This window comes from Engystomops pustulosus, chromosome 10, assembly GCF_040894005.1.
Source record: "Engystomops pustulosus chromosome 10, aEngPut4.maternal, whole genome shotgun sequence".
NCBI lineage: Eukaryota > Metazoa > Chordata > Amphibia > Anura > Leptodactylidae > Engystomops > Engystomops pustulosus.
The window spans coordinates 25,155,080-25,169,634 of NC_092420.1; the positions used below are offsets into that span (position 1 = coordinate 25,155,080).

Consider the following 14,555-nt stretch of genomic DNA (forward strand, 5'->3'; position numbering starts at 1 on the left):
GCTCTGTAGGGTTTTGGTTGTGTTCAGTTTTATATGTGCCACAAAGTACTTGATAAACAAGACTGATGAAGAATGTTGGATTCATGGGGTTTCTGAAAAAGTCTGATCTCTGATTTTCTAAAAAAAAAAAAAATTAAAAAAATACACATTTCCACAAACTAAAATGTTTTCGATGTGGTACCCTTTTTTATTTTACTATAGCTCTTAACATCTGGCAGAAAACCACAAAATGCAGTGAAAAAAAGTGCAACGTTAAGAATTCCAGGATCTTTACTAACTCGATTTTTGGGTGATTTAGTAATTCGCACACCGGTGTGTAGAGGACACAAGCCAATCTGGTCTGGTCCCAGAAACCTTTGCCAGCTGTTGACCATCTGTGGAGTCATGGGAGTTTCTGTGTGGTCTCTTCTAATATGACAGATGACGCTCTACTTGGAGCCCGTGTGGCCATAATTTCTTACTCTCCTCCTGCTCTTGGTCCTGACCCAGGATACTGCACAGCTCTAGAGACCAATGTTTTGGTGAATTAAAATATTGGTAATATATAGTGTTCTTTCCTAAGGGAAGGACTTTTTATTTCTTGCCAGATTGAAAGAGCTGATCGATACCACCGATGTGTCTGGATGCTTTTTGTACATCTGTTTGTCAGCACCGGATCTTTCATTATGGAGCAAACCCTCGTTTGGATGATCAGCACATCGGCTGCTTTTTGGCCGAGTCTCAAGATTTATATTAATGTTCAGAGCTTGATAACACTTCAGAAGCTTTGGGCCATTAGTGCCCTGAACACGTCATGCCCACGGTGCCATGTTGGCGTATGATGGATGGAATGCTTTGCTTGAATATTGTTGCCAGACTCCATATTATCCTTGTGACTGTGACCCGTTCAAATGAAAAGGGTTGATTTACTTTAATTTTATTTTATATGCCCATCAGCGATTGAGTGTACAATAAACTATGTTATATATAGCAACATTTGCCCTGTATTGTATCTAGGTGTAGCTTGATCAGGTTGGGATAAAAAGGCTTCATGCACCTGAACGTTGTGCACTCTCGGACTGGAAGCAAAGGGCCCGTTGACCGCACCAAGAACTGGCCAATAAATATGGTTGTGTGGATGAGACCCAAGAGAGGAATTGATGAGTTGATTTGGGAATCCATATTGTCAAGTATATCATGATTGAATTTGGCGATGGTAATAAGGTGGCCCCCTTTTGGCTCGACCATTAAAGGTCATGGTAATGTCTAACCCTATTGGCTAAAATATTTCCCGAGCTACTCACCTTCCCCCTCTCCTCACTTTTATTTCTAAAGGCTGTAAGCTGCCGCCAGAGGATCCCATCAAGAGTTTATTCCTATTGTACAATCAGACAAATGCAATCTTGATTGAACAATACGTTTATATGTGGGGGATTCCGAAGTTTGGGTGAAGACTATTGAGAAAAGCTTAAAGTATAATTCTGTGCATTGACTGTTTTACAGGGAACCAATGTAACTGTCCCAATTATACAACCAGAAATCTTTTTCGGCAACGTTTTCGGCTGATTTACTGTATTGCAGAAGTAATAAACCTGCTACAGGGTAATGAAGATTTGTTTTCTAGAGAGTCATAAACTCCCCAGTGATTTCCTTGTCGGAGAACGTCCTCCGAGATTGGATTTGAGTTGAAGTGCTGGATGCAATATTCTCCTTTTGTAAGAGCAATTAAACTTGTGTATGGAGTGTGTACCCTGGCCCTGTATGCATCGTGGTGGGAGAAAATTGAAGAATAATCCCCCGGTCTAAGACTGTGACTATGGGATAAGCCTTAGTGTATCCTGCTACCAAGATCTCAATTTACAAAAAAACCTAAGTAGTCATAAAAGGTGAGAATTGATTGCGGGTGGCTCCTGGTATTACAGCACAGGGACATGGTGTAATAATCCCGGGGCTTTGCGTTATACATTAAGCAATGACAATGCCTGTGTTTGTCTATTGCAAAGTGAAATGAAAATGAAATTTATGGGCCGAGCTGATTTGCTGCATCGTCTTTTAAAGGGAAAGGTTTTGAGTCTTGGATGATTAGATGGTCCCATTTTTAAACTTTTTAAAAATTTCCCTTTTCAAGCCCTAGAAGAATAATTTGTATGGTTGTATTAGACTATTTAAACGGTCTACACTATGTCCACATCTTCCATCCCGACCCTTAGCCTAATGACCCTAACCCTGCATATATCATTATGAAGCTGCTAACTGGGGTCATATGGGGTCTACTAAATCGATGACATCTAAATTAGCCCAAAAGTCTAAAAGTTGATAATTATTAGTCATTCTTTTTCTGGTTGGGTTATTTTGTTATGGTGGGCCTGTCTCCAGGGGATCTCTGAGGTCCACCATTGTGACAATACATAGCAATACATAGTGGCCCTGGGGAGACCAGTATTTTGTGGAGTTCCTAAAAATCGTTTTGTACATTGCTGGAAATGATCTCATACTGGTTATAAGTCAAGTCCTAAGTTGATGAACATGAGGTCATCCCGACAGATATGTGACCCATACATTATTTATAGAGTACTCTGTATTTTATGGAGTTCTTACCATGCCTGACTGGCTATAGTTAAACTTCCGTTCCCCGTCGGCTGATCTCTTGGGCTCCTGCTTCATGGAGGATTATTTATACATGCCACTTGTAAATCCAGAGGGCTTTCATGAGAAGAATGGGATATAGCTCCATGGAGAACTATCGTGGCTTTTACATGTATTCTGACACAGTGGAGCTGGCAAAGTAAAATGCTTTGCAGTCACTTCTTGGGACAAAGTTTTGGGCCTGCATCATGTTGGACTTATTGATATCAAGCTCGAGAGACCTTTTTTGATCTACTGTAAACTCTAATGTAAATATAGCGCTTGCAGATATGTCAATTGTTCCTGGACACTCAAGGCCTGGTTCTTGGTTGGGGGCTGGAGTGGAGACCCTGCATTCACTGTGGATGTTCTCAATGTTCAACAAGGTCATTTGGTGGTACATAGAGACACCGTAGTTAGTACTTTTCGGCTCATTGCTCCTTATATACCAGTACTATAACTGGTATATTCATTCATCACATTCTCCTGATCCTATGCAACCTAGTTCTCAGCACCCTCATTAAAGATCATACTGGTATCCATGTAGTACGTGTGTTGTCTTCTTCATCCAAAAAAACGCTTAATGCAGGGTAGTACCCAGTACCCACATTGCAGAGAAAAATCTGAAGTGGGGGAGTTCTGAGTGGAAAAGCGTTTTAATGCACAGCCTATAGAAGTGTGTGTGTCCTCTTCTTCCTTTTTAAAAAGGATTTTTTTTTTTTTTTTGTGCACTTAGTACACCCCCTCGATTTCCCATTGTAATTCTGATCAGTCATCAGTGTCATCGTGATTTTGTTACTGCTTTTAAGAGCACCGCTGGCTACAGACCATGATGTGGCATTCGATGAGACCTTTGCCTGTTTTTCACTGCCATTTTCCCTGGAGGAATCGTTGGCTCTTTAATTTGCTGGAGAAATCTACGCACATCTGTCCATTGGGGCGGCCGGGATTGAACAGTCCGGATTAAATGAATAAATCACTTTGTAACCTCTGATGATTTGGCAGATACTGTGGTCCTAGGAAAATGTTCCACTTCTTAGGATTCTGTTATTTTGGATAAGGCTTTCCTGTCCCTGAATTGCAGAATATTATTAAGCCTGTCAGTATAACCATACTAAGCACCATAGTATCATTGTATGTTTGCCCCTTTTACTATATTGGCTTAAATACTTAATCAGTAACCGGTTCCCAATATTATGGATACGCTATGGATTGTATATGTTAAAGTGGCTTTCCAGGAATAAACAGAGATGGCTCTCTGCATAGGCAGCCGATATGTAAACTGTTGTCCCCTGAACAAGTTGCTTGCAAAGGGGGCTTATCTTTAAAGTAACACCAGAGGAGGTGCTACTGGCTAGTTTTGCAGAATGAAGAGGATCTAAGTTGTCACATGCCGCCTCACAAGCTGGTATTTACTGATGAATTTTTAATTTCGAGGTTGAGATACTCTGGAAATAACCTTCAGATAACCATGAGCATATGGTTTATATTTACCAAAGCATAATGCCTGTAGGGCTGGATTAATGTTTGTGGAGAGAACTAGGCAAAAACTTTGCATGCTCATCCTCTGCCTCCTAATTTTAATTATTATTTCTTTTTAAGAAGCTTTCATGTATTTTACTGTAGGGGACAAATAGGAGCACAAATACAGCAGTACTCATTCCATAGCGAGTACAAAAAACCAAGGCATGATGATGACCAGCTTGGTGTGGGATACTTACTCTTAGATCCAGGCACCTTGACTGTGGTAATCTTCATATTTGTTATTCGTGGCCTCCTTCCTTCTAAAATCAACTAAAATTATGCTAATGAGGAAGGAGGTTTCTAGAGGTGTTACCAAAGCTCCTCCATGCTGTTGCTTCACAGGCTATTATACTATGCAGGAGCACTTCTCCCCTCGAGTTGAGTGAGATTACAGCTGGCAGGGAGGGGAGGGAGTGCCAAGCAAGCAAAGGGAGGGTAAGAATTTCTTCTGCACAGTGTAATAGCCTGTGAAGCTGCAGCACGGAGGGGCTCTGGTAAGAGCAATTCTAGCTCATTATCATAATTTTAAAAGCTGATTTTGAGAAGAAAGGAGGCCATGGATAACAAATATATAAAGTCATAGATTTTGTTTTGTATAAAGGTTTTGGGCCATGGAGTGCCTGCTCCCGGGGCAACAAATAAAAAAACAAATACTCCTCTTCAGTGTTACCCCTGCTGTAGTCTTCTCTTCCTTCACTTCTCTCTGTCAGTGCACGTGATGTCATCACATTGCGTCTGCCGGCAAAAGAACCGCGCATAAACACGGAAGAGAAAACGGCAGTGAGGGAATGGGGAAGGTGAGTAGGACACAGGTGGTGGGGTTGGCTACCAGAAGGGGGACATAGGAAGCAGGGAGTGGGGGCAGCTACAGGAAAGGGGACATTGGAAGTGGGGAGGGGGAGACTACAGGAAGGGGGACAATAGAAGCAGGGGAGGCATTGAACAGGAATCGGGACAATATAAGTGGGGGGATGCTTTTTCAGGAATTGGAACAATATGAGCTAGGGATGCAGGGAGTTGTGGTGGGGCATGCAAACATACATTTATGGACGGTCCCTGAAGAAAATTTATGCTCAGTTGGTCCCTGTTCAAAAAAAAGTTGGGGACCACTGCCTTCTCCATATGCATTGGGGTGCAGCAGGTTCAAGTAAAGACTTTAACCCTCATTTTACAGCCTCTCCATTTCTTTTTGATGGGGAAAGCTGTATCTAGCAAAAACCTTTACTGGTGGCTAGCTCTAGAAGGAAAATGTGGTAAAGATATGGTTAGTTTCATATCTATATGAATGGATGGGGTTACGGAATTTATTCTTTTAGGATTTAGGCCCTTTTAGAGTTGATGAGCAAAAATTTGGAAAATAAATTAGGAAAATCTAGGACAACCCTTTGATCCCTTACTTATTCTAGCCACCCCCAGCCAGTTGGTTATTGCTATGTAATATTATTCTCATGCCAACAGATGTGGGCCAAAGAAAATGCTATAAATGGAGTCACACGACGCCTGCATCTCAAGGGAGTGCAACGCAAGAGGAAAAGTTGCGCTGCTTCTGTCTTTCGCAAATCGCAGCATAAAGCCAAATCCCATTGAGGTCCCTTTCAGATTCTTATGGTAAATCTAATCGGCGAGTGTGATGTATGCTAAGGGGGAGATTGATTTTTGTGAATAAGTATTCTGTAAGATTGTGTGAAGAATCCCCTGGACAGTCATGTCTTCCGGAGTAGTGGGCATTAGCTCAGGCCGCTTCATTATAGTGCATAGATTTCACAGGTCATACTGGTGAGGTCACAGCTTTTGTATCTGTCATACTGGTTATTGAACTGGATCTAAAAAGCTCTGGGAATCTAAAATATATAAAAAGGGCTTTCTAGGATTTGGCAAATTTTGACCAACCTTATGCATTTGCCTAAATTTAGTGTAATGTAGACTAATTCTGGTTTAATTTTGTACCAAAAACTTATCGTACTTTGAACTGCTTTTGTTTCACATGCATGATGGAAAAGGCATCTAAAATGGGTGTGGCTTAACTGAGAAGGGGTGTGGGTTGGCCAAATCGGCGTGGGATTGGATTCGGTATGTGCCACAATTAATCCATCCCCCCCCCCCCCCGGCTGGCTTAACTTTAGTAGGTTCAGTCGACCACCTAATGTTTATTGGGGGACTGCTTACTCCCCCACCAATGCCGGATATCAAGGAAGTTGTGGATCGGACAAGTTGGAATTCGGTTGCGCAATACTTTTTATTCTATGAATATAATTATTAAGAACTATGAGTTGTTGATAAATGTCCAAAGGGGGGCGCTACACACTTCCTCCATGCACTCCTGATCCAGGAGAGATTGCTCTACTGGTCCCATACTTGTTTGCATAGCTTGATGCTCCTGAACCCAGCTTGGCCTCTCTCAAGTATCATGAGCCGGATTCAAGTGCCGATTCTGGAATATCCTACAGCAATATCACTAGTTTTACATTTTTTTGCAAGGAATTTCCTGGCAACCTACATATGTTTTTGTATAATATTTGTATAATTTTAATGTACTTGATTTTTTTTTTTCCATTGTACAATACATAATGTCCTAGCTGATGCATTGTCTGTGTTTTGTCTTTAGGATCGTAAACTTACGAAGCTTGAGAGGCAGCGGTTCAAAGAAGAGGCGGAGATGCTGAAAGGTTTACAACACCCGAATATTGTCAGATTTTATGATTTCTGGGAATCCTGTCTGAAGGGGAAGAAATGTATTGTTCTGGTTACCGAACTCATGACATCAGGGACACTGAAGACGTAAGTGATCTTGCGCGCAGTGTCGTAGACTGGTGGCCACCACTGTGTGACAGAAGTGTTCTACTAAAGCAAGCTAAAATAATGGGCTCTTTTATTAACTATATAATGGCGTCATATATTGGGGCTATTGTTCTGGAATCTTCAACACCAATTAGAACCCGGCCTTTAGCTAAATTGTTCAAGACTCTAAACTAAAGTATGAAAAGTAGCACCGTAAAAGTGGCTAAAGGTTAGACTAAGGTTGATCAAACTCACTAATCCTTGGTGGTCTGGTTGACAATCTAATGTGTGTTGGATCTCCACTTGGCATTTGTTTTGGTTGAGCTGGGTATAAAGGATTGGGGATGTTAACATACACCATGCCTAATCATTTGGACCTCACACGTAACGTCTCGTTCTTATTTTTGTTTGTTTTCTGTTTAGATACTTGAAGAGGTTCAAAGTGATGAAACCAAAGGTTTTGCGCAGTTGGTGCCGGCAGATACTGAAAGGATTGCACTTTCTTCACACACGGGCGCCACCCATCATTCATAGGGACTTAAAGTGTGACAACATCTTCATAACCGGACCTACTGGCTCTGTAAAAATAGGCGATCTTGGGCTGGCCACGCTGAAACGAGCTTCTTTTGCTAAAAGTGTAATAGGTAAGGTTTATTCTTTTTTATAGATTGTTTTGTGACCTGTGTGTATATATATTAGTAATATTCATACATGCTGCAGCTCCAATTGTGTTCCTTCTGGACTGGACGAAATAGAAGACTACATAACTTGGCTATTTTTGTCAGTCACATAAACTTTAATGCTTCTATTATGGGCAAAGATCCCCAATACTTGTTGGGGGCTTCAATAGTGGGATACACACCCATTAGATACTTATCACCTATTCCCACAATAGATGATATGTTGATGCCTTCAACCTGATTATCTGTATAAATCATTGTGAGCTATCTCGCTTTCTAGACAAAGTTTGCACAGTCAACGTTTAAAGCAGGATTTAATTATTTGGTCCCCATTGTAACCAGAAGGCCAAATGGAGCCATGATGCCACACTCATTAAGAGCCTAAAGGATGACTTTTGTACGGCTGCTTCTGAACAGTTAATGATTTATTTGATTCTATGTATATGGGGAAAGAACTGTTTAACTGTACTGTTAAAATAATGTAAATTTAGTAAACTTATAGTTGTAAATATAGTTTTCTCCTTAAAGGATTTCTGAATTTGTGATGTTTATATATACAGGGACTCCTGAGTTTATGGCACCAGAAATGTACGAAGAACATTATGATGAGTCTGTGGATGTTTATGCTTTTGGTATGTGCATGTTAGAAATGGCTACCTCAGAATATCCATACTCCGAATGCCAGAACGCTGCTCAGATATACCGCAAAGTGACCAGTGTAAGTAATTCTCCTTCATGATTTAGCGTCTCAGTGGGATATTTTTTTAGCTTTTCAGTGACTGGAATAATAAGGATATATCCTTGAGTTGGCACCCCTGGTGGTCTGTAATAGTGGTGTAGTAGTGCACATCTTTCCATCAAGTGAATAGGGCTGAGCTGCAGTATTGGGCTCACCCACAACCAAAATTGCAATGCGGTGACTGGTAGACAGGGAAGGGAACATGGAGCTTCAGAGTTGGTCTCTTAGATTAGTTGATGGTCATGAGTGTCAACTAAGAGTCCAATGCCAGATCCAATCTCTTCCTCCTTCCATCATTCACAATTTGCTGGTTGTCTCTAACGCTTTCCCTAGGCAGGTAAATGGCCAGGTGGAGATGGGGTGAGTGGCCGTGCTGCAAAAACAGGCAGGAATAGGACCTGTGGTGCATGAAGTCTTATACTTCTATCACATGCATAAGTAGCGTTAAATATTTTCATGAGAACAGGAAAGGATTATACTAATAGTATAAATTATGAAGTGCATGAAAATCTGTATAATTTGGCCTCTCATGGTGGTCCTCTCTAACTGTAGGTGGTTAATGAGATGGAGGAGCCACTCCAGGCAAAAGTTCTAAATTATGGCTGGTTTAAGGTCTTGGAGCACAGAACATCAAAGGAAATCCTCTTTAGTGGGAGTATGGGAGAGGTAGGTGTTGTCACTCAAGAGGCGTGAATTCACGCCCCTTACGTGACATCGCATCCCACTCCAAGCATGGGAGAGGGAGGTGCAGGGGCGTGCATAATTAGCGGCCGCAAGTGCCGGACATCTTGTCCCCTCACTCCGTGCTGCTAATTATAAGTTTCTCTTCTAGGTGATCCTGGCTTGTCAAGACTAGCGGAGGACAGTGCCGGGATCAACCTCAAGAGGAGCGGAGGCGAGTTTGTTCTGACCAACCCTCCTGGTGTATGTTTGGGACTTGCTGACAACCTAGAACTAGTAAAGTAAACTGTACTGTGCGTCCCACGTCCTGGTAAATTCCACACTCACTTGGAGAGAGTATGTCGGAACAGACTTGCTTGTGGGAAACCAACCTTAACATTCTCAGCATCAAGACCTTGCACACACATGGGGAGAATGTGACGGAACAAACGGCCCTAACAAAGTCGGCCTACTAAAGGGAATCCCATTGTCAGACCCTGCATCCTCAGACCCTGCGTGAAGCAGAGTAATGCTAATCAGTTGTGCAGAGCGTTCCTTTAGGAGAAAGTAATTCCTTCTTATAATTTGTTCTTCTTCTAGGGAGCACTTGTGGTAGTCACCGTACTGTTTTGAGTGATATACATGGTAAAATGTGGCTCTTGTAGTTTCACTGTAATATTGATTTTTTTTTTTCCCCTTTACTCTGGGATTCTTGAAGATGTATCAGAGATCCTTGTCTTTGGTTAAGGGCTTTGGACGGTTTCTCTTGCTTGATCTCTTGGGTCACTGGTAATGGATTTGGCCATATGCTTCCTGCCTTCCGTCCCTTTTTGTTAGATGTTAATGGTTCCCCTGATATTGCTCCCCTGGGAAGGGAATGGGTTGTGGTGTTTTTTTTTCTTTTATCCTATGTCCCTTCTGCCATGCTTTCATAGTAGTTAAAGGGGTATTCCAGGAATCAGCATAATTCATATACAAATGGGCACTCAAAATATAAGCTAATGTGTAATTATTTGTTATTTAAAATTTTGCTCCCCTTAGCAGAAAATGCTGGTGACATAGACTGTAATGAAGAATTAAAATGCTACCGGCCCTTTAATCAGTCCGTTAATTTCCTCCGCGCGGTCCATCGCAGAAAAGAAGATGGCCGCTGGTCACATGTCCACATCACATGTCCTGTACCTGCCTGGGCAAGGTCATGTGATCACCACTATGTTTGGCTGTAGTCGGTTGGTTGCAGTGCATCCAGTATGGTCAGTGTTGTGGTGATGGCAGTTACACATCATTACTACGGTAACAGAGCAAGAAAACCTGTTACATCATCACTGTTAGCAGAGCATAAGTGGTAGGAGGAGTTACTGAGAACTAAAGGATCATGGAACTTGTAGTTTCCAGTGGCGGCCATCTTAGTGATAACTCCACCTACTTTAGAGAGGCCATAAATTTTGTAAATCATAAAATCATATTATTTTAGCTCCGTTTTGTGACTAATGACATTGAGTATTGTTGTATTCATTTATTTATATCATCATGGGTTTTTGTGTCAGACGTTCATATTCCCGGAATACCCCTTTAAGAAAAATCTTAGAAGAGGACATATTGAAGTCCTGTACATGAGAAAATCTGTACTGTGACAGATCTTCTAGATTAAGACATTTCAGTCAGTTTGAGAACTTCTCGCATTAATCACCAGAAACGTATGGAGTGCGCCACTCCTGACTCCAGCTAATGATTACATTCAACTGCTGGACAAATAGAGACAATCTGCAAATGATCAGACGCGCTGGTGTCTCCTATCCACGTGCTGATCAAGGTCAATTTGCAGGTTGTTGAAGCATGAAGAGTTTCCGCTGCTGATATATAGGACTTTTCATTGAGTCGATGGCAATTGGCACTAGACTCCAAAATAGAATTTTCGGATATAGCTGAAATAACATGATTTATTTACTGCACTTTGTGTTTAATCATATTTTATACTGCAAGTGTACATGATTGCATTTCACACTTCCTTTTCTACTGATATTGGGTATAAAATCAGCCAGTTGTGCTGCATTATGTATTTATCGCATGGGATATGATATTATTCTAGCAAGCGCATCAATTACGATGCATATACATGACAAGCTCCGTGGGAACGCAAAGTTAGATCGGTGATAATTTATTGCATTTGTGTTATTTTTATGTGCCCTGGGTGAAATAATCCTTCTAGGAATACATTTGTTCTCATTTACTGATGACAAGCTGATGTCTTAAATGGTGAAGAATAAAACCCAAAGTATAAGAAAATTACTTTTCTGTCCATTATACAATAATTGGGCTTGACATTTATGGTAGGAAATGTCTCTAAAGCTGATTTCGGATGGAAATGCAGACTGTATGTTGGCCATATTTCCCAGGAAAAAGACAGCCCTGGGAGCCGGACTCTCATCTTTATATTCAGTCTTGGTGCAGTCCTGACACCCTTCAGGATCGTACAGAAAGTGCGATTAGTGTGGGTCCAAAATTTTGCAGGGAGGCGGACCCTCTAAGCCAGTGATGGCGAACCTTTTAGTGGCCGAGTGCCCAAACTGCAACCCAAAACCCCCCTTATTTATCACGAGGTGCCAACCAAAAATTAAAGCAGTAACTTATTACTCCCTGTTCAACTACTTTCAATCATATTGGCCTCCTGAGGACAGCAACACAGTAGAAAGATGGAAAAATTTCATCATTTTAGCTTCTTTCCAGTGTCCCTCTGTACAAAGAGAAATTCATGGGGCCAGCAGGAGGTCCTCCAAAGATAATTCGGCCCGGTCTGCACATTCTCCCTCTTCCTACAGTCCGAAGTAGCCAAGTAAGTATCAAAATATGACTGAAAGCAACATCTTTTAAGTTGCTTGGAACTGCAGGAAGATTTTTTGAGTTCTATCTGGTGTGCTGGGGCGATGGCCCGGGTGCCCACAGAAAGGGCTCTGAGTGCCGCCTCTGGCACCAGTGCCATAGGTTCGCCACCACTGCTCTAAGCAGATTACTTAGATTCTGAGACCCTTGCTCTCGCCACATGGTTCAGTATTGAGTGGTGTGTGTTGTCAGGGTCAGCTCCAGGTTTCAGATTTATATTATCTGAAGTCTGTCAGTCACTAATCTAATGTACTAAGTGAGGTACAGATAGTGAATGCAAGTATAGAAATGATTAGCTCAACAAATTACAATCTATTGCTTTTGGTTTCAATGGCATTGTTAATGTTTCCTTTTATGTTGTAGTTTATGTATATTGTGCGGTTTTAGATTCTGGACAAGAGAAGGTTAAGCTCGCTAAAACCACTTCTATTCTGTGTGACATATTTGCCTATGGGAGACTGTCAGCCGCTGCCGCAGCAATTGCTCATTGTCTTTATGTGTACAATTTAATTATATGCAATTGTCAGAGCTTATCTGGGAGGCTGTAATGAACAAGCAGAGTCCTGTGTAAGCGTTATACCCAGCATGTGTCATATATGTCTGTAGACACGTGGCTGAACAGAACATGCTGTCCTGGGTACTAGCTGTGGCTCCAGTATGGAATGACTTTACAGATTAGGTCCCATTAAGTTTGCCAGATGTACAAAAAAATCGACTGAACTTAACAAACTCGGTATATTTAATTCTTCATTTCAAATTGTTATTTTATGCATTTTTTTTATTGTATAAAGGCATGTAGTCTGTTTACTCCCTTGTCGCTCCGTAGTTCTTCATTAGTGGCGGTTAATCTTGCCGCAGGAGTGATGATGAATGACGGCTACAGCCAGTCGTTGGCCTCAGCTGAGTTGTTCAGACTCCTTTACACTGTCATTTAATATGGGTATTTGTAAATTATATAAGAGGAAACCCAAACAGAAGGTGCAAAAGTTACGTCATTCAACATAAGGCTCGCTGTGCAAAACTTGTTTAACCTGCAGTAGCAGTAAAAGGGCAGAAGAAAAAGCGTCAGGGACCCACACAGGATTCTTGTTTTTAGTTTTCACTTTGTGGACTGCAAAATGAATAGAGAAAGAGGATGACATCTCACAGCTTTGATTCCTGCAAAAAGTATCAATGATCTATTTTGGCAGGTTCTAGTGAATGTACATCTATGTCACACTGCTCCCACTGGAGAAAATGAGTAATCCTCAAGCTGCTTGCTGGAAAGTGTCATAAGTACAGGGACTTTTATTTTAGTGTTTTTTTTTTTTTTTTTTTTTAAACCCATGTCCACACGGGACAGTGTCAAAGGGGCCTAAATGTATCGGGCTTGAACTTGATGGTAGATCTACTCCTTTTAATGCCATTTGGTTGGTTTTCCCATAAATCCACTATTCATTTTCGGCAAAGATCTTTACCATCCATAAAGTGCATCCTGTAATTCCCGATGCCTCTGCATTTTGACCTAAAACTTGAAGCACATGTCCTATCTAACTTGGTTTGACTACCTATACTAATTAATTTCTTCTTAGATTACTGTAGGGGTTGTAGCAGGCCCGCTTCTAGTGCACTTTAAAAGCTGATTTGCATATCCGTAAAAATCTAAGTACCTCTATATTTCTTGCTATGTCTGTTTCTGCATTATTAGTTTGGTAACAGTAACGGATGACAAAATCCCAAACTTCTGTTACACCAGGGGGGCGCTATAGAGCTTATTACACCCTAGTACAGTAAGCTCACCCTACTGACAGAATAAGGCTTGGAATGAAGCATTGCCTCCGAATCTTCGACCTAAAAAGTGTTAAGTTTAACTTTTTTCAGTTTTTTTAGGCTTCTGTACTTGTGAGAACCTACAATACATCAAAAGCATGGAATACATTGAAAATTCAGCTGCTATCTTTTTTTTTTACAGGGTGTGAAACCAGCGAGCTTTGAGAAAGTGTCAGACCCTGAAATCAAAGAGATAATTGGGGAGTGCATCTGCAAGAACAAGGAGGAGAGGTGAGGGGATTGTATTTGCATTATCTGTGTAATGTAAATGTCAGGCTGATAATTGCGGTTCACGTTCTTTGCTGTCAGGATATTTGCCCATGAAGTGTAGGCTCTGCAGAGCATAGCCCCGGGATCTCAATACAGAGATTTCTCTCTCCTTATCGACCCGCCACCGCATTTATACAGCTCGGGTCCCAACTATTTATTTTCTGAGAGTCAGCTAAACGCTGGACAGCCCTGGTAAATAGAGTACTGTGGGCGAAAGGGGCTTTTTATATCTAAAACAAATAACCTCTGGAGAAAAGAAAATGCTGAACCTTGAAAGTGTTTTCTATTTTGGAAGCCTAAGTAAAGCTGTTCCCGAACAGACAACGTGTTATTATGACTGATCTAGCAAAATAGGGCAATACAGAAATAACCAAGCTCCTAATTTTTATATACTGTATCAGCTCTAGGGGACCCTAAAGAGCGGGGCCCGGATCATCCCATCCCTTTTATTTTTATGTACCCTTAACCTACGCTTCAGTCTTGTCTGGTGAGATGGACATTACACCCAGACTTTTGACTCTGGATCCCATTTCTGGCGATGGATGTGGGTCCCAACTTTGGAACTTGTATTAATAAGACATTTCTAGTACAGGCAGTCCCCTGGTTACGTA

General features: G+C 41.4%; 1 protein-coding gene across 11 annotated transcripts in view; it reads left to right on the plus strand.

The window, feature by feature from the left end:
* Positions 1 to 14,555, plus strand: part of WNK2 (WNK lysine deficient protein kinase 2) — a 104,302-nt gene that overhangs the window by 33,521 nt on the left and 56,226 nt on the right. For all 11 annotated transcript variants that reach the window (XM_072127031.1, XM_072127033.1, XM_072127032.1 and 8 more), the window contains exons 3-6: positions 6,734 to 6,906; positions 7,330 to 7,550; positions 8,147 to 8,304; positions 13,817 to 13,905. In XM_072127031.1, the coding sequence (XP_071983132.1) occupies positions 6,734 to 6,906; positions 7,330 to 7,550; positions 8,147 to 8,304; positions 13,817 to 13,905 (641 nt within the window). The remainder of the gene's footprint in view (positions 1 to 6,733; positions 6,907 to 7,329; positions 7,551 to 8,146; positions 8,305 to 13,816; positions 13,906 to 14,555) is intronic.